Here is a 23,451-nt window from a genome sequence, read left to right on the forward strand (position 1 = left end):
TTAGGACCTTCAGATCATGGGAGAAGGTTTTGGATTAAGACTGCTGGGAAAATACTTTTTTCATTTTTACTATTTTGATTGTGATTAATTTATTTCCTTATTCTATTTTGTATTTTAACTTTGGAAATACAATTTTAAAAAATTGTGAAAAAAAGAGTGGTGGTAAGTACTCCCGTGTGGCTTTTGCAAACTCTAACGAAGAGAATGCAAGCTGATCTTGATTTGATACAGATTTTTCTTCTTCTTCAATGTTTTCTATCTTGGGGATGAATTGTTTCCTTCTGAACAAACCTCACAAGGATGCCCAAAAGGTGCTGTTCAAAAGGCAACTGGGCTTTCTTGATTTTGTTTTCTTTGAAAACATTTTACCTCTCATCCAAGAAGCTTTCTTCAGTTCTTCTTGAAGAGGTTTTGCACCTCAATTCTTTAGTAGAAAAAAACCAAGAAAGTCCAGTTGACTTTTGAACAGCGCCCTTGGGACAGTCATGACCTGGGTGAGTGAGAATCCCCCCAGACAACCCTCGCAGGGACAAACGTCACTGACCGACCTACCTGGTGAAGTCCGTCATCTCCATCATGATCATGCACATCTGTTTGGCCAGGACAATGATGTCATTCCCGCTGTCATCCCATTTGGCCACCTCAGCGTCCAGCTTGCTCTTTTCTTGGTGGAATATCTCTACCTGCTCAGCTATTTTCGCCTTCTCTTCCTGGGGAAGCTGAGCCATGATGGCCTGTATTAAACCACACAGAATCATGTAAGTTTAAGACATGTCCGTGTCAAGAATGAAAGCTTTGAAAGCTTCTCACCACTTCTCCTAAGTAGGGAAGTCTTGTTAAAAATGCAATGCTATCCACTCTGGCCTTCATTTGAATCTAATCTGCAGTATTTGCGGGTTAGTTTCTGCTGATGAGGCATCCTTCAGGGGTCTCCAAACTTGGCGACTGTAAGACTTGTGGACTTCAACTGCCAGAATTCCCCAGCTAGCCATGCTGACTGAACAATTCTGGGACTCAAATCCACCATTCTTAATATTGCCAAGTTTGGGAGGCCTCTGATTTAGATCACCGATGCCAACTGGCCAACTTTTTCAGAGCTGGACCAGCCTGGGTCCAGTGTCAGCTTGGCTTGTTTTTCTGAACAAACAGTCTACTGGCACCTTAAAAACAAAATATCTATTATCGCAGAATCTTTCATGGGTCGACTATTTCATTAGCTACTAGAAAGGGGAAAAACAGCTCAAAATTCAGTATAATTATAATATAGTAACAGATGGCCCTAATTTGGCTAGCGAGCTGGATCATAGTCGGTGACAATCTGCACAGAACTGGATCATCAAACTCTGTCACTAATACCCTAAGAAAACTCTGAAATTTTGGAAGCCGTTTGTGAACTTGTGTTAAACACAGTAACAGACTGTTAACAGAGGGCTCTGAAGATGAGTCTTGTTTTGGGGGTTACCTGTTATCTGTTTCTTTTTACAGTGAATAGATGGTGGGTCGACTTGATTGATAGACAATAGATTTCTACAATGGTAGATTTCTTTTCACGTAACCTAGCATTGTTAGTAATTATAGATGGGAAAGTTTAGAACTACTTGTAGCTCTGTTATGCAACAGGGAGAGAAGGCATCAGCTATTTGAGTTATTTTTTCAGCATTCAGTCAGGGTAGACATTTTATGTTTAATGTTATTAGTAATAATATATTTGTTATTTGTTGTACCCTTATTTTAAAATACTTTTTCTATGTCTTGTTTGGTCTGGTAGTTAATGTTTTTCTTCTTCTTTCTATTTTGCATTTCAACCTTGGAGAAAAAATTTAAAAAATATTTTTTAAAAAAGTAAACTCCTAAATTTTCAGCTCTTGATAGACTTTTGCATGCTCCAGAATTTATGCTGTGAAAGATAACTTTCTGAGAGGAATTTGAAAAGAGTTTCAATGGATATCACCATTAAACTGATTCTGAGACCAATGGTAAACACAAGAATTCCCCTTTATTTCAACTTTTTTCGAGACGATGCTGCAAGAAAACAGCAAAACAGTAATAATTACTTTTCAAGATCAAAGTAGGGACCTTTCAGCCATGATTCCTAAACTGAAAGTATGTTTAGCTCCAGGGTTGTATCCCACTGTTTGGTACATTTAATGGAGTGTGACATAGATTTAAGTGTCATTACATTTTTTTCTTGTTTATGTCACTTTCAATCAGCTATTGCTTCTCTCTACATATTCTTAAAATGCTCTCGGCTTTTTAAAAAATTCACAATTGACCTTTTCCAGAACCAGAATTTTTTGGGGGGTGGGGGGGTGGGAAAAGGTTATCTTGAATCAGGAGATCAGAAAAATGAAGAAAATGTGAAAGCGTCTTCTGAGTTTTAATTAGGCCTTATCAAAGTAGCTCTGAAATGTTAATGTGCAAACACAACACAACCACAACAACAGCTTCCCCTATAAAAAGGCATAGAAATTGAATCTCTTCTTTGCATCTCAGAAAAACTGCGGTGCTGTTTTATGAACCTACGGTAATGTTTATTTGCATCCCTAGGATTGTGCATATTTATTTGTGTGGCTGTGTGTGCGTGCACAGTGTCTCACAATGAGTCTTCCTGATATGTGGTATTATTCCAACTTAAGACTAACTTTCGTTTTTATGCTTCTTCCAACACTGAAATTGGTCCCCCCAAAGAGTGCTTTCCCTTTTTTCTTTCTACGTGGGCCATGCAGTGTATAAATCCCCGTTTTATTTACTTCTGATCCACAATAAATGTGGGGTCGTTAAACAACAAATAACTTGAGTGGTGTTACCGCCACATATACCTTCCGGTTATACAGAAGCAGAGTTATTTTATGGGAGAACATTCCTAGGACTCGTAAGCAACCACACTGATCCAATAATGCAGATTTTGGGGGGCAAACTAAGAGCCACCTGATAGAGCCAGGTCTCCAGGCCCTCATGGAAGGTCAGGAGGAGGGAGGCTCTGGTCTCACCTTGAGGGACACCATGTTGCAGGAGGTGGGAGTCAGGGCAGGGCAGGCTCTTTTCCTGGACATCGCCAGCCAGAATTCCTTGACCGATGGAGCCCACAGCCTATCCCTTCTGACCAGTTCCCCCTGGGTGAGATGGTTCCTCAGCCAGCTCGACCCATGCCAAGCAGGGTTTTAGAGGCCATCTTTAATTGGTCATCTTTAACCAACATCTTGAACTGGAGACTGCCCCACCTGTGCTGGCAGAAGGGGCGTAATGTGGGCCCCATCCAGTTCTGGAGACCCCACTTTAAATAAGGAATCAATAAGCTTGAGTGACTCCAGAGATGGAGGACAAAAATGGCGCAAGGTCTGAGGGACGAAACCCACCAGGAGAGACTGGAGGAGAGGAACATGTACAGTCTGGAGGACAGAAGGGAAATGGGGGGACATGAGGGAAACGTTTAAGTATATTAACAACAAAACTCTGGTGGAAATTCAGTTTGTCAGGTTGGTGGAACTTCCCAAAGAAAATGCACGCCATCCTGCAAGTATGCCTGCCATCTTGGTTGGTTAAAACAGAAGAAAAGGTAGTTTTAATTTTATGGATCACTATATGATGAAATGGCCCACAACGCCATTTCCGGGTGGTTGTGATTTTAGCAAATGAAAATTCCACTTAGGTATTTTTTTAAATTTAAGATGTCATAGCAAACAATGGTATCAATGCAGTGGTGGTTTTGAGGGACACAAGAAGCTACGTGCAAGGTGTTTCAATCTTCTTTAAGAAAAGCTTTCTATCCTGTTTGGAGGTTTTGATATCCGTAATTAAGAGAATGCAAGCTTCATAATATTCAGCACGTTATAACTGGGACACCATGTTTTCTACATAATCATAAGATTTAGAAACCTGATCTTTTTCTTAATTTTTCAATTCCTGGGAGCTTTAAAAATTTATCGAATTAGGTGTTGACAAATTTATCAAATTAGGTGTTGAAAGACATTTTTAAGAAAAAAAAATACTGGCATACATCTTGGGTCATGGAAGAAGAACTATCAACATATTTTTTTCTTCTTCTTTTGCACAAACTTCTCCAACCAACCCCACTTGAGTGTCAAGCGTATTAACTCAGGTCTTGAGAACTCAAAATGCAACTTCACGCCCAACGTAGCCAATCTGAGCTTTACATTCTCCAAATCAGCTTGCAGAGGCAGACAAATTGGAAGAGAGATTCATGCATTACTCAGACGGTGAACTCACCCTTGCACTTTGGCCAGCAATCAGCTGGTCATCTTCAGTCTGGACGCTTGTCCGGCTCCGAACATCGTAATCTTCCTGTTCGAAATCAGAATCATCCTCTAGCTCTTCGGGAGTCTGGATTTTAAGGTGAAGGGAAGGAAAGGTGAGAAGGAAGGAGGGAGGAAAAGAAAGAAAAGAAAGAAGGAAGGAAGGAAAGAAAGAAGGAAAGGAGGAAGATTGCGTGAAAAAGAAAAGAAGGGAAAAAAGGAAGTTTTGTGGGAGGGAGGGAGGAAGGGAAGGAGGGAGAGAGGATGTAAGAGAACAAAGAGAAGGAAGGGAGGTTTTATGAGCAGGAGGAAGGAAAGGAAGGAAGGAAGGGGAAGAATGAAGAAAGGTTGTATGGGAAGGAAGGAAGGAAGGAAGGAAGGAAGGAAGGAAGGAAGGAAGGAAGGAAGGAAAAAACAGATGGCAAACTTACAAAGGATACAAATGAACTCCAGAGATTGCTATGTTTGTGTTTTATCAACTACCTGCCCAGAAAATGTTGTTTTGTCTTTGTTTTAAATTAACTTGTCTGCAAAGGCAGGCAGGACCCCAAATTGAATTGTCCACAAAAAATGAAGTTGTTCCAAAGCTGCTCTTTCCCCAGTGGCATTAATCATCACCTTGCTGTGATTTCTCTTAAGCCTGTTAACGGGGGGAATGTACATTGGGCAAAGGAACAGCCCCAGGCACATTTCCCGCTTGGAATGTGATATTTCAAAATAATTGTATGCCTTCTCTGGGAAAAAAAAGAAGAAGAAGACCTAAGACAAGATGCTGAACAGATTGCACCATCCTTCAAGAGTTTATACAAATACCTGCAAAAAAAGGCACCTTGAGCTCAGAGATTGGGGTGGGGAAGACCAGCCCACCCCTCTTTCTCTCAATTGGGCAGGGTCTGAAGTGTGATCTGAATAATTGTTAGCAGCCTGATCACAAGCCTCAGCCATGGAACAAACCTTGGATTGTGAGAGTGTGGAGAAGGTTGCAACACCCCCTATCTATGCTTGCCAGAATAAGGAGAACCTTCCCTGTGCTCTTTTGGTCTTTCCACACTTTCCTTTCTCCATTTTTAAATACTTTCTTTAGGGTTTTAGAGCGGAGATGGTTAAAAAATGGTTCAGTTATAGCAGACTGCAATAGCCTCTACAAGTAAAGGCAAGGCATGAAGGAGCCATTGACTTGGAAATAGAAACTGGGAGACCGTGAGTTCCAGCCCTGCCCTTAGTCATATGGAAGTCGGCTGGGTGGCTTTGGGCCAATCACCAGGAGACGGTGAGTTCTAGTCTCTTCTAAGACATGAAAGCTGGCTGGGTGACTTTGGGCCAATACCAGGAGACAGAGAGTTCTAGTCCTGCCTTAGGCACGAAAGCCAGTTGGGTGACTTCAGGTCAACCACTCTCTCTCTCTGCCTAATTCACCTCCCAGTATTGTTGTGGGGAAAATAGGGGGAGGAAGGTGGGTTGGATTCATTCACTGCCTTGAGTTATTTGTAAATATAATCAAGGTGAGATACAAATGTATACGTGAAAAATCAATTGTAAGAGAACCATTAAACTGAGAAATCGCCCTTCCTGGGGGAAAAAGTGGGTGGATTGTCAAGACATTTTGCTGGGTGTTTTGAAAGTTCTCTGAATGTCAAACATCTCTTTCCTTTCCCGTGAGTCTGTGCTTTGCTATTCTTCATGTTTTCCTATTAACTCCCACTTGAAATCAACAGGAGTTCTGCACAAATAAGAAAATAGTCGAGATAACCTTAGCCGCCTTGGCAAGGAGAAGGCAAGGCTTCCTTATCTGAAAGGCACTTAGATACGTTGGAGGGCTCAGCAGTGGCTTTTGAAGACCAAAAGACCTCAAGGACCAGATCTCTTCCATTGAGCCGCACACCCCCATCTTCCGGTCACTTGTTCCTCCTCTTCTGCGGGCAGAAGAAACCTTCAGCGTCTCTGGCAGAAGAGCCAAGGGCTGCCTGCCCTGCCCTGGCTGCGACTGAACAACCGCCCGAATCAGCTACAGAGACTTTAGTACAAAGGAGACAGCTGGCATTAAATATCTCCCTTGCTGCAAAACACTCTGACGAGATGTAGTGGAGCTACCCCAGCTGGAATCCCCAGGTAGCAGGACTACTCAAGGTGGGGAGGGTCAGGAGAAGGCTGTGCTATGTGCTATATATGTCTAGGCTTTACCTGGGAGAAAGACTGCTTGCTAACAACACGGACAACACAACTCTGATGGGATTGTTGTCATCATTCAGTTGCTAAGTTGTGTCTGATTCTTCGTGACCACAGCACCCCAGGCCAGGGTCCCCCCTTGTCTCCCAGGGTTTGCCAAATCCTTGTTCGTTTTGTCGACGCTATCCAACCTCTTCTGCCTTCTCCTTTTGCCTTCCAGCTTTTCCAAGGAGTCCGCTCTCCCCGTTTGATGGCAAAAATATTTGAGCCAAATATTTAAATAATCAGGGTTGACTTCCTTTAAGTGGTGCAGTGGTGGCCTAGAGTTGGAGCTCTCACCTCACAATCAGGAGGCTGTGAGTTCAATCCCAGGTAGAGGCAGATATTACTCTCTCTGGGCACAGTGAGAACGTATCGGCTGGATATAACTCTGCATTGGTGATAGGAAGGGCATCCGGCCAGGAATCCCTCAGTTCCACTCAGTTGCCCAGACTCCACCCCGCAAGGGATTATGGGGTCATTAAAAGAAGATGAGTTGTAGTAAAAGGAGGAGGGTTGACTTCTTTGAGGACTGACTGTCTCTGCTGGTTCTCAATCACCCAGGTCGTGCCTGTTCCAAAGGTGCTTTTAGGATTGACGGCTTTGGTCTCCCTGCGATCCAAGGGCTTCTCCAGAGTCTTTTCCAACACCACCATTTGAAAGCATGCGGTCTTTGGCGCTCAGCCTTCCTCCTGGTCCAACTCCCACAGCCATCCATTACTACTGGCTAAGACCGTAGCTCTGGCTATGCAAACCTTTGTTGGCCAGGGGATGTCTCTGCTTTTTAATACCGTAGCTTTCCTCCCGAGGAGCAAGACTTACACATTAATTTAATTTTGACTTTACGGCTGCTGTCATCGTCTGCGGTGATCTTGGAGCCCAGCAAAATATAAGCCGCCACTGCTTCCATTTCCCTCCTCCCACGCCTTTCTTCCATTTGCTGGCAAGTGATGGGACCGGGCTCCATGATCTTAGTTTTCTTAATGTTGAGTTTGCACTTTCCTTCTTTCAAGGGGCTCTTTCGTTCCTTTTCACTTTCTGCCGTTAGAGTGGTAGATGGCCCCGTGATCGGATGGTAGGCTGTTGCTCAACCCAACGACCGTGATCGGATCTTAGAGAAGGATCACCCCCCTGAAAGCAACCAGCAGCCATGCTGATGGCTTCGCAGATAGATAGACCACCTTGGTTTTTTTCCTTCCAAGCATAAATCCCAGTCATTGTGACAAGATGTACTAACGGGTAGATAAAGCAACAGAAGATGGATGCAGTTTGGACTATAATTTTTTATTTGGGTTTTTGGCTCAAATCAGTTGCCTTTGTATGGGATATTTTAAGACTTTTCTATTCCCTCCCCACATACAGGGAGTCCTCGCCTTACGACCACAATTGAGCCCAACATTTATGCTGCTAAGTGAGGATCACATGACCCCAAGGGGACGCTGCAACCGTCATAAATATGAGTCACTTTTTAAGCGTCTGAATTTTGCTCATGTGATTGTGGGGATGCTGCAATGGTCATAACTGTAAAAAACTGTCAGAAGTCACTTTTGTCAGTGCCACTGTAACTCAGAACGGTCACTAAATGAACTGTTGTAAGTCAAGGATTAGCTCTACTTTGACCTTAAAAAAACTCCCACCAATTGAAGTGGATTGGCAAGCGGATTAGTGAGGAAAAGTCCGGAAAGCCATTCGCAAAACGATTCCTTCTGTTATTGCCCTATTAAGTTCATTGAGGGGGTAAAAGAAACCTGACAAAATTAAATCAATTGCTTACTCGGGGTTAAAATGACAGTTCCTTACCGGAATAAATGCCGAAGGCTTTTCCCTCTGGAGATTCAGTGAAGCAGCTAGTTAATTTATTTACTCATTTAGATATTAAAAACACCCCTCTTCCTCGCTGAGTTCTATACAAGCACTAAAGGGATACAAGTGGCTTTAACGTGCTCGGCACAATTGAAAAGTAGACACCCAGGCAACGGGGAAAACGTGTTGATTTCTCAAGGAAAGTATTTGGGATGAAAAGGAAACGGTTGCCGCGTGATTACTTTTTGAAAGCTGAACTGTCCTGAACGGCTGATTATTAAAGGGCAGCTGATCGGCAATCTCCAGGCTTCGCTAATGGGGCTGCTTCTATCCAAGTACACAAACTGGCAATTAGCTTAGCTGATTTGCTATTGCTGTGATATATACAAGGGGACAGAAGAGAATTCTCCATCATTAACACAGACGCCGGTCCAAGCGAGGGAAATCAAGGCATAATTGTGGGTGTGAGGGATGGGGTTTTTTTGCCTGGGTGGGTGGGGAGGAAGGAAGGATTATTGACAGGTATTTCATAAGATTAGGGGACTTGAGACTAAAACATACCAAGGACGGTTGCAGGAACTGGGAATGTCTAATTTAATGAAAAGGACTTTATTAATCAGCTGTTGCATTGATTAACTGTCTGCGCTGTCAGAACGTTTCTCCTTATTTTTAGGTCGCTTCTCTCCTTGATTATTTTCCATCCGTTGCTTCTTGTCCGGCCTTCTGGTGCTTTGGAAGCCAAGATGACCCCTCCCTTCCTTGCGGTAGCCCCTTAGAGATTGGGATAGCAAGTAACCATGCTATCGGGTCACCCTAGTCCTTCTTTTCATTGAACAAGGTCCAATTCCTGTAACCGTTCTGTGTATGTTTTAGCTTCCAGTCCCCTAATCATTGTTGCTCGTCCTTGCAGAACCTGGGACTGGCATTAAACGAGGGATCAGCCTAGAATCCCCACGTCACCACAAGCGAACCAAGTCCAACCTCTCTTCAATTCCATTGTTTCTAATCTAACTCCAACCATCTGACACGGTGCAAACAGCTAGTTGAGAATATTCCTGTGCATAGGCACAAGTACCAATAAATCAGTTTAACTGGATCTTTATGTATGGATCTGGTCTTTCGCTCCTCACAAAAATAACCACAGGGATCAGAGTGATTAAGCGTGCAATGCTGGGAAGACCAATTTACTCTCACTTCTGTTATAGTACTTAATTTTTTTTAAAGTATCTGAGCAAAAACATATATATGTTTACTTCCTCCTTAAAAAGAAGACAACATCAGGTGTTTACCTATCAGGGTGCCAACATTTTAGAAACAGCAGAGGAGATAAAATCTTTTTGTAAAAAGTTGGAAACATTACTTTGCTTGTCTGTTTATTCTGGGACATGCTTCTGTCTTAGATGGATCTCATCTCTTAGGCATTTCACATTTTATTTTTATTTTACTTATTTATTTTATTTTGTCAAATGCTTACAATATAAAATAAGGATAAACATAAGTTTAAATACAAGAAATAGGAACTAATAATTGGGGACCATAGGACAGGGACGGTGGGCACGATGGTGCACTTATGCACGCCCCTTACAGACCTCTTAGGGATGGGGTGAGGTCAATAGAGGTTAGTTTGAGGGTAAAGGAGTAAAGCTCTTGTGTTGTGGTGGTTAAAGCTGAAACATTCATTAACTGGCAAGACGTTGTAACATATGATTTTATGTACTTGGCTTAAGTCCAATCTTAGCCAGCATAGCTCAAGGTTGTCTAAGCCCCCATTTTCTAATGAGGCATATAGGAAGTCCCTGACTTTCAACCATTTCTTTACTGACTATTCGAAGCTACAACGGCACTGAAAAAAGGGGCTTATCTATGACCATTTTTCACACTTAGGGCTGCTGCAGCATCCCCACGTGACATGATCAAAATCCAGGTGCTTGGCAACTGATTCATATTTATGACAGTGTCCCAGGGATCCCCTTTTGTGACCTTCTGGCAAGCAAAGTCAATGGGGAAATCAGATTCACTTAATAACCCTGTTAATAACTGAAGAATTGCAGCGATTCACCTAATGACCTTGGCAAGAAAGATCACAGAGCTCACTCCCTCTCTTGACAACAGAGGTTTTGGGCCAAATTGTAGTGGTAAGTCAAGGACTACTGCTACCGATTTCCTTGGGGTGACCCGAACAGTAGGAAAAACAATGATCTTACATACCCTGATCATCAACACGGCTTTCCTGATGTCCCGGACACCGTCGTAAACCAGGCGAGAGGCATCAATGAACTCGTTCTCTTCAAAGGGTTGTGGCACATTTGCACTCAGGGCCTCAATGGCGACTTCCACTTGTTCAGCAAAACGCGGCATCACTAAATGAAACCAAAGGAAAAGCAGTGAGAATGGAGGCTGCCTTGTGCAGTAAAGTTAGTGCTTCTCCGTGTCTGGAAGATGAAGGCGCTGCAGCATCAGGATGTGGAAATGGGCACCTGTGAATGAGAAGTTGGTCCCATCACCTCAAGATTGGGTGGGCAAAGGATGGAACAGATAAGGGGAGTACAGTAAATTGTGTAAAGATATGAGGCTGAAGGAACAGCCGTGTGGATCCCTTAGAACGTCTTTCAGCTACAAAGGTCTGTTCCATCATGGAGAACTCTCCTTACTCCAGAGCAGGCCATTCAGGGAAGATCTGGAGAGGTTTGCAAGATCCTGTGGTTTCTAGCAATCCATCAGAGGAGCAAACCCCTGAGCAATCAACTCAACATGGATTTGCAACTGGCTGGCAAACCATACTCAACGAGTAGCCCTTAATGGGTCTAAGTCTGCATGGAGGGAAGTAAGCAGTGGGGTGCCACAAGGTTCCGTCTTAGGCCCAGGACTCTTCAATATCTTCACTAGCGACTTAGAGGAGGGAATAGAAGGGGAACTTGCCAAATTTGCAGATGATACTAAGCTGCCATGAATAGCTAACACCCAAGAAGACAGGCTGAAGATCCAGATGGATCTCGACAAACAAGAACACTGGGCCATATCCAATAAAATGAAATTCAATGTAGAGAAAAGTAAAGTCCTACACTTAGGCAAGAAAAACCAGAAATAGACATATAGACTGGGTGAAACCAGGCTCAATAGCAGGAACTGGGAGAGGGATCCTGGAATCTTAGTGGACAACCAGCTAAATAGGACCCAGCCATGTGCAACAGCAACCAAAAAAAGCCAATGCAATCCTAAGTTGTATTAACAGAGGGATACAGTCAAGATCAAGGAGGTAATAATACCGCTCTATAAAGCCTTAGTAAGACCACACCTAGAGTACTGCATCCAGTTTTAGTCACCACACTATAACAAAGATGTTGAGACTCCAGAAAAAGTGCAGAGAAGAGCAACCAGGGTGATTAGGGGACTGGAGGCTAAAACATACAGCGAAAGGTTGAAGGAACTGGGCTTGGCTAGTCTAGTAAAGAGAAGGATCAGGGGAGACATGATAGCGGTCTTCCAATATTTGAGGGGCTGCCACAGGGAGGAGGAGGGGGTCAAGCTATTTTCTAAAGCTCCTGTAGGCCAGACAAGGAATAATGGATGGAAACTGAACAAGGAGAGATTCAACCTGGAAATAAGGAGAAACTTTCTGACAGTGAGAACAATCAACCCATGGAACAGAAGTTGCCCCCGGAAGTTGTGGGAGCGCCATCAGTTGAGACCTTCAAGAAGAGATTGGACTGCCATTTGTCAAAAATGGTGTAGGGTCTCCCGCTTGGGTTGGACTAGATGACCTACAAGGTCCCCTTCCAACTCTGATTATCTGTATCTGTAACACTGTGGGTCCTTGGTGCTCTCTAAACTTGGTGGTTTTCTTGCGGACGTTTCATGACCCAAATGGGTAACATCATCAGTCTAGAAGGCAACGGGGTTTACTCTCTGAAGCCCATCCCCTTCTAGCACCGATAACGTTACCTAGTTGGGTCATGAAATGTCTGCAAGAAAACCATCAAGAAAGCTCAGAAAGCACCAAGGACCCCACATTTCAACCCTGAGCTACAAATAGTCTCTTCTATCAATTCAATACTGTGTGTTTCTTTCATGATGGGGCCTATCATTTCTACGAATAGTAGTTGTTTGGAGATCTTGGAATGCAGAAGATTGTCATTTAACTTGAGGAGTCCTTGATGCTCTCTGAGCTTGCTTGTTTTCTTACCAATGTTTCCTTTCCCTAACGAGGTAACGTGATCACTGATACCTAGTTAGGGTAACAAAACATCTGCAAGAAAACAACCCAGTTCAGAGAGCACCAAGGACCCCTCATGTAACCCCTGAGCTACAAATATTCTCCTTTATTGGCACATTTTACTTGGCATGACTTGAGTTGAGCAAGCTCAAAAAATGGTGTTGAGGGATGATCTTGATGCTCTAATTTCAAACTTTCCCCACCTATTCCTAAAATCTTGCCTTAATGCTGATATGGGCAAAGATGACATGTATACTCTGAAACCTTATCAATATTCTGCAAGGGGATATCAACCGAATTTCGGTTCCCTTATAAGATTGATGGAAGAAAGAATTTCGTTCTAGAGAAACCAATTTGAGTGTGCGCTGGTGTTTAAATAACCTACTTGTTTTCATAATTTTAAAATATTCTTAGTCAGCTCTTGACTCACCAAAGAAATCATGATTTTTTTTTTTCAAAGCATGTGCTTCTGGAGAAAAAAGCATGTGTAGAAATGTGCACTTAAAATGTCCTGATGCAAAATTTCCTACGGAGGTTCTCTTTAATCTGAGGATCAGGAAGAAATGGGAAGGAAAAGAGTCAAGGTCAGATACAAGCAGTATCATCACAGACCACAGAAAATCATCCTTGCATTACAGGATATCTGCCGTATCATAGTTATTCATGGCTGGGGTCAGGTGCAAAGCAAGGATTTTAAAGCTCTTTGGGGAAAACAAACAAACAAACAAAACCCAAAACCAAATTCAACACACCACCTAAATTAGATTTCACCAACCGCTTCTACATTCTAATGGAACTGAAATAAAGATGATCAGGAATGGCCTGTGAAGATGATGGAATGTGCAGAGGTGGATAAATTAACTTCTTTGAAAATATATATATATATTTATATTAATATATTATAACACACACACATACACACACACACACATTATATTTAGGACTGATTGGGAACCCTTTGTAGACTATTTTTCCATGAAGCAGGAAAAAATGCAGTTATGATTTGTGGTTTTGATGATTAAAACAATGGATAATAGGAAAAAATAAGCTGTTTGGTTATCAAACAGCAAGAGTTAATATTTAAAGTACAATAAGCACAAGTATTTACAGTAGAAGAAATCAAAAGCTGCTTTTTTTCTATTTTTTTTTGGGGGGGGGAGTTATTCTTTGTAAATATTTCTAACACTCCATTTGTTATTTACTCTTTCTTCCTTTGCTTCTTTCATTCTTTATTTGTTTTTTTGTTTGTTTTTACGTTCTTGATAAACTTTTAATAACGCAAGCTCAGAGACACATAAAGAACTGAAAATTATCTTGGGGAGGGTTTAAGAAGACGTAGATTTCAGTTCCCAGAATCCCCCATCCAGCATGATAGATTTATATATTCTCCTGCCTCAATTTTTATTAAGATATTTAAATTTAGTAGCTGGAGCAGCAACGGGGCGGGGGGTTGTGCTGTGAGACCAGAACACACAGGGGTAGTTGATTGACTGGAGAGGGCTGGCTCTTGCGTGAGGCAATCTGCACTGTGATTGGTTGCTGTGATTGGGGAGGGGGAATCTCTCCCTTTTCCCGCCTTTTTCTTTTGTGGGCTCCGTATGCTGTTTGATTTACCTCATGAGGTTATATATTGATTTACCTCATGATGTTACTGGTGTGCCCTGGACCTCTGAGATTTACCTCAGGCTTGACTATCTTACTTGCTGCAAATATAGACACAAAATATATATATATTTATATAAAATGACAAGTTAGCGTCAGCGTCTCTCACTTCATTTGGACGTCTGCTGTGCAATTCCCTAAAAAATGTTCTTTGCAGCAACTGCATAATGTAGGCCAAAATGAGAGAAAGAGAGAATTGGCCCACAGTCATCTTGGAAGCTTCTGTGGTTGGGGATGGACTCCTCTCTGCTTCTAGAGGGCCTTCAAGAGTACAAAATGCTGATTTTTTCCAACACACAAACCATGATATTGCTGGCTATAAATGATTTAAGAATTCCCCTCTTCCTTCCAGTGCTAAAATCTAACATCCTCGTTGCCTTCAAGTTCATCGAAAAGCTACCGGTCCCTCAGTCCCAGCTGAGTGTAGAATATGAAAGATGCTAATGGTTGTATGTGAGCCATTTGCAGTATTAATGGCCAAGCCATACATTCATACTTTATGAATCCATGCACATTCAATATTTATTTCTGCAATACATATATATTATGATATATATATATATGTGTGTGTGTGTGTGTGTGTGTGTGTGTACTATATATATGGGCCTCGGGATGACTTTTGTAGCCAGCAAAGGCCAGGCGGAAAAAGTCGCAGGGGGATATTTTGCTGATTTGTATGGCAAACAATTCTTTTGAAATGGACAACAGGTACACAACGGGGTTAGAACCGCCTGCATTCTGAGCCTCCGCTTGCCTGCCTGGGTCTTATCCTGCCCTGTCAGCATGGCTGGGATCCTGGCATACCTTCCTCCACCTCCCCCCTTTAAATTGTAGCACAGGAGGGACAAGATTGAATGGCGTCTCCTCTCCGCATCTCTGAGCCGACCCTACTTATCTGGTGATCCTCCATAGGCAACTAGAGGGCTTGGAAACGTGGCCTCAGTCTAAATCTGAACTATTTAAGAGATGACACGGGATGCATGGAGAATGGATCCTGGCACCTTCACTGGGATGACCAATTGGAAGGGACCCTGGAGGTCTTCTAGTCCAACCCTTTACTCAAGCAGGACATCATACCATTCTGGACAAATGGCTGTCCAGTCTCTTCTTAAAAGCCTCCAGTGTTGCCTAGACAATGAGTCGCTTGGCATGTGGGAAAAGACCGGACTTGACCAGACCAGACTACAACGGAATAGAACAGGAAGAGAAGAGAATGACAGTTGGAAGGGACTTTAGAGATCTTCTAGTCCAACCCCTCTGCTCAAGAAGGAGACCCTGTACCATTTCAGACAAATGGTTGTCCAATAACGTCTTGAATACTTCCAGTGTTGGAGTACCCACAACTTCTGGTGGCAGGCTGTTCCACTGGTTAATTGTCCTCCCTGTCAGGAAATTCCTCCTTAGTTCCAGGTTGCTTCTTCTCTCCTGGATGAGTTTCCACCCATGGCTTCTTCTCCTGCCTTCTGGTGCTTTGGATAATATAGCTGGACTCCCTCTTCTTTGGGGCACCCCTGAGATATTGGAGCACTATTATCATGTCACTTCTAGTCCTTCTTTTTGTAAGACTAGACGTATCCAGTTCCTGCAAATGTTCTTTATATGTTTTACCCTCCCCTAATCATCTTAGTGGCTCTTCTCTGCACTCTTTCTAGAGTCTTAACATCTTTTTTATATGGTGGTGACCAAAATTGGATGCCATATTCCAAGTATGGTCTTACCAAGGCATTAGAAAGTGATACTGAAACTTCAAGTAATATCGATTTTAAAGGAGGAGAAACATTTGTGTCCATAGTAAAATCAAGTCTTCTGGGTGGTAATTCTTGGTGTTTTCTGGAGCCCCCTTGTGAGGTTTTCTTGGTAGTAAGAAAGGCATGATGGTTAAAGGGGGAGGTAGAGAATTAGGGAAATATGCCCACTTGGCTCAAGAGCCACCTACGCGTTGCCAAGAATCAATTAAGTTCACCAGAAGGAAGGACGGGAGAGAGAAACAACTTTCAACTATTAGTGGAGGCTTCATTTCTGTACCATTACTAGCAGGGGATAATCATCTGATTGATGTGTCTATATCCTTGTCTGCAATAAAGATTCTTATCTGGCTGAGCTACGGTGATGACTCCACCGCCAAATCAAACAAAACAGCAGTTGTTGTCTTAGTGCTGAGAGATTTGTGATTGCTGTCAAGTCTTCCCAGGGGAGCTTGGTTAAAAAAGAAAGAAAGAAAAGGTGACTCGCTGTGGGCCTCTCATCCTCATTCCCAGTTTAGCTTTGGAATTTGGAACCAGGAAATATAGGTAGTTCTCAACTTATGGCCACAATTTGGCCCAAAAAGGTTGTCGCTAAATGAGATATTTAGTAAGTGAACTCTGTCCCATTTTATCAACTTCCTTGCTGCAGTTGTTAAGTGAATCACTTCAGTTGTTAAGTTATAGTTGTTAATTATTGTGGTTCGCCGGCAGCAGGTGCGGACGGATGAGGTCTCGGACAGCAAGGACCCGGATGAGGAGCCTGCGTGTGAGGCAGGGATGGGGCCAGGACTATCGGAGAGTGTGGTGCTGCCTTCAGAGGTTGTGGGGTCTGGCAGCAGTGACACAGAGGGCGCTGGGGAGCCTGTGCCCAATGCAAGTACGCACAGGGCTGCTCGAAGGAAAGAGCAGCTGAAGCAGCACGGGAGACTCGGGAGTAAGGATGGAAGGTGATGGCCCCTCCCATAAGGGATAAAAGCCAGCCTTCGGGGTTGGCTTCTTTGCAGGAAGCAACAAAGTTGGGTAGCGAAATGTCTGCAAGAAAACCATGAAGCTCAGAGAGCACCTCTTCCTCCTCCTCCTCCAATCCACAACCCCTCTCTTCTTGCACTGATGATATTACCTAGTTGGGTAATAAAACATCTGTACGAAAACGACCAAGCTCAGTGAGCACCAAGGACCCTACAAAGCGGGAAGGAATCCAACCACAGGAACCATCTAAAGTGTTATAGGAAAAATGGCATTTGGCCCCAAATAAAATTTCCTTTGCAAAATGTCTGGGCGGCCACAGATAGAAATGCTCTTCCGGCATTTCGTGTATCTTTCTCCAGTTTCTTTCTTTTTCTTTTTCTTTTTGTTCAAGTTCATTGTTTTGGGTTTTCTCACTGCAGCATAAATCACACAGGATACATTAGCAGCAAAACTCCCCGAACCACTTTGAGAGTTGTGCTGTCAGAAAGACTTATAGGTCTCATTGGTGGTTAAGCAATCTGAATGTGTAACCTTTTCTACCCTGCTTTATTTTATTTTTTAAAAATCTATTTATTACCAAACTCTTAGGCCACCCATCTTGAAAGGGACCGAAAGGCTAAAACATAGGAGGAACAGTTGCTGGACTGGGCAGTCAAGCTCTTCTCCAAAGCAACGGGTGGAAACTGATCAAGGAGAGAAGCAACCTGGAACAAAGGAGGAATTTTCTACCAGTGAGAAAAATTAACCAGTGGAACAATTTGCCTCCAGAAGTTGTGAATCCTCCAACACTGGAGGTTTTTAAGAAGAGATTGGACAACTGAAGTCCCATAGGGTTTCCTGCCTAGGCAGGGGGTTGGACTAGAAGACCTCCAAGGTCCCTTTCAACTGTTATTCACTGGTGGCTAAGTAGTGTGAATTTGTAACCTATTCCACTTATTTTCTAAAAAAAATATTTACTATCAAATTCCAGGCTGCCCATCCGAGCTGACTATTTATTGCCCTTTAAAACACATGTTTCAAAATTCACATTATCTTAATGTGATCGGAGTTGTGGTGCTAACATGCTCAAGCCTGATGATGAATATTTGGTTGGGAAGGAAGGAAAGGGGGAAAGAAATATTTTTAATGGGGATTTCTTTTCCCTCCGTCTTGCAAAAACGGGCGGGAGGAGAAAAAAAATCCCTTTTAGCAGAAAGAAGCAAATGCTATTAGGCCTCCTTTCCATTAACATTTCTAAACTTTATGCATATTTTGAGAGCTTCAATGTGCTGGGAGTTTGGCAAGAGGCATCTGATATTAAATGGCACGCTCCGAGCATGATTCATCAAAACCAAACCTGTTAACAGAAATGAATCCAAAATAAGATCAGTTATGCCAGACATGTTCCCTCTGCTGACAAACTCTCTCGTACCTTGATGGGAACATCGTTCAAAGTGTTACTTGCATATTTAATGGTGCAGATTTTTGGAGGGGGGGGGGGGGAAGAGGAGGGAAATATATGCAAATGTGGAGCTGGCATGGTTTAAATCAGGGGTGGGAGACAATGGCCCCTTTATGACTGGTGGACTTCAACTCCCAGAATTCCCGAGCCAGCCATGCTCTCCCCCGCCTGATTTAAATGGTTGCTTCTTATGATCAAGCAGAGTAACCCATACAGAAGAATATGTGTTGTGCTTCACCGGCAGCAGGTGCGGAGGGCTGAGGTCTCGGAGAGCGAGGACTCGGATGAGGGGCCTGCGTGGGATGCAGGGGTGGGGCCAGGACCATCAGGGAGGGGAGTGCTGCCTTCGGAGATTTTGGAGGCTGGCAGCAGCGAGGAAGAGGACCCTGAGGAGCCTGTGCTGAGTGCGCATGCATGCAGGGCTGCTCGAAGGAAAGAGCAGCTGCAACAGCACGGGCGACTCGGGAGTAAGGCTGCAAGGTGATGGCCCCTCCCTTAAGAGATAAAAGCCAGCTGAGGAACCAGAGTTCTTTGCAGGAAGCAAAGAAGTTTTTGCACTCAAGCCTTGTGGACATTTGGAATATCTTGGTTGGTGTTTGGAGACTCTTTGTGTTTGAAATATTCCTTGGCAACTTTATCTCGTGTTCTTGGCAGCCTCGCACCCCCTTGGCAAGGCTCGTTCTTATCAGAGACAATTAGTTTGAAACAGCCTTTTAACCGGGAAGGAACAGGAATTCGTTGAGAATCATTAAAAGGTTTTGCCGTTACCTCCATTTCTTGTTTGTTTCCTTGGAACGAGATTTGGGTCAGAACACTATTGAAGAACTAGAGGTAGTCCTCAACTCACACTAGCTCAGTTAGTGACCATTCAAAGTTACAGCAACACTGAAATATTTGACTTAGGAAAGTTTTTCACACTTACAATCATTGTAACAGCCTCATGGTCACATGATCAAAATTCAGAGGCTTGGCAACCGGCTGATGCTTATGGCGGTCGCAGCCTCCTGGGGTCGTGGGATCCCCTTTCCCGCCCTTCTGACGAGCAAAGCCGACGGGGGAAGCTGGATTCTCTATACAATTGGGGCTGCGAACTCAACGGCTGCAGTGATTAACAATGGGCGCAAGAAGAGTCGTCAAATGGGGCAAGGCTGATTTAACAAATGTCTCGCTTAGCAATGGAAACGTTGGGCTCAACTGTGGACGTAAGTCAAGGACCACCCGTATAGAGTCTTTTTTTTCCTTAAAGGAGTCCCCCACGAGGTGTAATTCAGCCCTTTGGAAGGGACCAAGCAGATCAATCTCCGCGGGAAGATTCACTTCGAGGTTCCCGTTGGGCCAATTTGAGCTGGCCAGAGAGTGTTTCCCAGGAGGAGGAGGGGGAGGAGGAAGAGACGGAAGCCAAGCCTTCCCGCGACTGCTGGGGATCCAACGCCAACTCCGTTTATACTGCAGCCAGCCTCTCACTGCCTTGCCTCTTTCCCCCCCACCGCCCCCATATCCTCCAAGGGCTAGAAGTAACTCTTGGGGGCAGAAAATATGCCTTTTTTGAGTTTGGCAACTCAACTGAAACAGGAGGATAAAGGAACCGCCAGAATTGGTTGCCTGATGAGAAGTGGGGGGGGGAAAAGTGAGCCACTTATCCTAAAGCCACATGGACCGCTGCTTGATCTCAGCACGGTCACTTGGTTAAAATCAGCAGGGTAGCTAAGAGAGAAAGAGGGGGGGGAACAGAGGGAGAGAGAAAGAGACAGAAAAAGGAGGAGTGAGGAAGAGCGGAGGAAAGAAGGAAAGAAAGAGGGCAAAGGAGGGAGAGAGAAAGAAGAAGAGAGGGAGGGGAAGATAAAAGGGCTGGGAGGAGAAGAGAGAGAGGGAGGGAGGGAGAAATAGAGAAACAGAGTGAGGAAAGGGGAAAGAGAAATAGAAAGAGGGGGAGGGAGGGAGGGAGGGAGAGAAAGAGAGGGAGGGAGGGAAGGACAAAGAGGGAGAAAAATGGAGAGAGAAAGTGAGGAAATGAGAAGGAGAGAAAGGGAAAGGTGAGAAGGGTGCATAGGAGAGAAAGAAAGAGGAACAGAGGGAGAGAGACAGGAAGAAAGAAAGAGGGAAAGGTAGAAAGAGAGAGAAAAAATAAAAAAGGGGTGGGAGGGAGAGAGAGAGAATACAGACTCAAGGCACTTAAGAGGCCGCATCCTTTGCCTTCCTCTCTCCTTGTCCTGCACCTTCCCTCCTCCTGGCTCAGCGGCTCCTCCAGAGAGCAGAGCAACAGATGCTGCCCCTGTTCCTCAAAATAACACCAAATGGACATGCAGACACGAGATGATTCTTTTTAAAAGGGACAGGCCAACAAAAGGGAAAGAAGGGAACTCAGACCTAATCCATTTTGTGGTCTGGAAGTAGATCCAACTACCTTACAGGATCTGCAGTTATTGGCTATTAGTTTTAAAATAAGCCTTTCTCCATCCTCCAGCTGGCATTGATCACGTGTTGAATGTCCTTTGTAAGGAAAAGAGAAGCAACGTTGGCCCTCGTGGAAAGGGAGCTACTGCAAACGGCAACAAACCCAAGGAGTTTACGGGGGCCACAAGGTGAGCCCTCCCTCTCCACGTCTTCATTTCTGAAATTATTACGGGAGGAAGAATGAAAGAACGGGGCATTTTATTTAGCTGGCAGTTGTTTGTCAAAGGCTCTTTCTAGGAGGACTGTAAATTTCGTGTCAGAAGATTCTGAATATTTCATGGAAGTTTTATTATATCTGACTCCAATATAAAAACGCTTCATGCTGCATAATTTCTGTCTCGTTGGATCCGGCTGTTCCAGACATAATTAAAAGACAGCAAGCTTTGCAGGGAATCGTAAAGGTATATAAGTTGACACAGGCAATTAAACAAGCATATCTTCCACATTCACAGATAGAGAGATCAAAAATGCTGTAAACCTGCCCAGTTGGTACACTGGTTTTTAATCTCCATAAATATTAGCACACGCAGATTAATTCTAACAAAAGGTGCTTTTTCAAAGGGCAGCTGGGCTTTGTTTTTCTTGAAGACGTTTTGCTTCTCATCCAAGAAGTTTCTTCAGTTCTGACCAAATGGTGGAGAATGGAAGGATTCATATTCCTTGCAGTCCTCTGGTCTTTAGCACTCTTTCTGAGACTCAATGAGGCTACTTGGAAGATTTATCTGTGTCCTCAGGGTCACCTGAATAGTGCTATTATTAAGTGTTGCACCTGATGATTCTCAACTCTTGACGAATGTCTCTTTTCTTCTATGTCCACTGAGAGCATTTGCACCAAAGACAAATTCCTTGTGTGTCCAATCACCCTTGGCCAATAAAGAATTCTATTCTATTCTATTCTATTCTATTCTATTCTATTCTATTCTATTCTATTCTATTCTATTCTATTCTATTCTATTCTATTCTATTCTGTATTTCTACTCTACTCTACTCTACTCTACTCTACTCTACTCTACTCTACTCTACTCTACTCTACTCTACTCTACTCTACTCTACTCTGTTCCTATATTATCCTATTATCCTCTCCTCTCCTCTCCTATTCGGTGTGGAACCTTCCTGGAACTGCTGAAAGGACTGTGAGGTAACCAGGAGATAGGTGGTGTTGTATCCCTGTTGAGAGAGGGCTGTTCAAACATAATGTAGGTGGCCTTTTTGACCCCTCTTTCAAACTAGCGGTCCAGCAGAGTCCAGAATGTGGACGTTGCTGTCTTTCAAAGAGCGGCCTTTGTCTTTCAAAGGCATAGAGACTGCTGAATGTTGTCCCGATAGCTTTGCTCTCCTGTGTCATGCCATGCGCTTGTGAACTGGCTGTTTTGTTTCTCCAGATCTGTACAGATCTCACCGCATTGTACTGCATATATCACATTGCTCAGTTTGTGGGATGGATAAGGATAAATAGCAATAGCACCTAGACTTATATACGTCTTCACAGAGCTTTCCAGCCCTCTTTAAGCGGTTTACAGAGCCAGCCTCCTTCCCCCAACAATCTGGGCCCTCCTTTGACCCACCTCGGAAGGATGGAAGGCTGAGTCAACCTTGAGCTGGTCAGGATCAAACTGCTGGCAGTGGGCAGAGTCAGCCTGCAATACCGCATTCTCACCACTGCGCCCCCGGACTCCTATGCCAGATGACTGTCTGCAAGGAATATAAATCCTTCCACCATCCAGTCAGAGCTGAAGAAGCTTCTTGGATGAGAAGCGAAACGTCTCCAAAGCAAAACCAGAAAGTCCAGTTGCCTCTTGCAAAAAACACCTTTAAGACAGCCAGGACCTGGATGACGGAGAATCTCCATAGACATTAAGATTATTACTCTGTGCTTGGGACTGAATAAGTATATCCGGATCTGATTTAATTTGCATCTGTGTTTTAGCTACTCTGCTCCCCACCTTTTTTTTTCCCCGATGAGGCAGTTTTCTGATTCAGAAATGCCCACATGGACACAGAAAAATGACATATACAAACACACAGTTCTGAACTTTGCTTGAAATGCTTACGTTAGAGAAAACTGACTACATTTTTTTAAAAAAGATGTGTACATAGGAACTGTATTACAGAAAACTGCAGGCATTTCAGATTTGTATTAAAATATTTAACCACCAATGCCAAAAGGAGATGAAAGGAATAAGGTTTACGGGATTTAAAATAGTTTAAAAGTTACAGAAAGTAACACAGCTTTATCGTCCCTTAACAGGCCCAATTCGTGGAGACAGCTTTTGCCAAAATTGACAATATGGGCCACTTCCACCAAATTGTCTATATAGGATTTAAATGAAAGTTTACAATTTTTTTTTTCTGCCAGAAATCTGTGGGTGATACAAATGAAATTCACTGCAAATAGTTTCAGGATCAACAATATAAAATGCTACTTTACATAATGAAAAGAACTTGCAGGATTTAACAGATTCTGCTGCTGCTCAAATTTCTAGTTGGGTTTAGATTTTGAGACAAAATCGTAGAATTGGCAGTGGTGATTTGAAGTCTCTGTTGCTTGCTCAGTAAATTCTCCCCCAAATTAGCTAGTAACGAAGAACTGGGCTTGTGGGCCATAGACTACTGAGCTGCTTTTGGTCAGCGCGGGAGCTGGGTCATTTCCAAGCCTGGACCGTTCACCTTTCATATCTATCAGAGACAGGCATGAAAAGTTTTATA

General features: G+C 43.5%; 1 protein-coding gene across 2 annotated transcripts in view; it reads right to left on the bottom strand.

Moving 5' to 3' along the window:
• Positions 1-23,451, bottom strand: part of CTNNA2 (catenin alpha 2) — a 490,650-nt gene that overhangs the window by 46,516 nt on the left and 420,683 nt on the right. For both annotated transcript variants that reach the window (XM_026718940.2, XM_026718938.2), the window contains exons 13-15: positions 10,470-10,621; positions 4,228-4,341; positions 553-734 (exon numbers count right to left, since the gene is read on the bottom strand). In XM_026718940.2, coding sequence (XP_026574725.1) covers positions 553-734; positions 4,228-4,341; positions 10,470-10,621 — 448 coding nt within the window. The remainder of the gene's footprint in view (positions 1-552; positions 735-4,227; positions 4,342-10,469; positions 10,622-23,451) is intronic.

Source organism: Pseudonaja textilis, chromosome 6, assembly GCF_049901715.1.
Source record: "Pseudonaja textilis isolate UNSWEBS1 chromosome 6, rPseTex1.2, whole genome shotgun sequence".
Classification (NCBI taxonomy): Eukaryota; Metazoa; Chordata; class Lepidosauria; order Squamata; family Elapidae; genus Pseudonaja; species Pseudonaja textilis.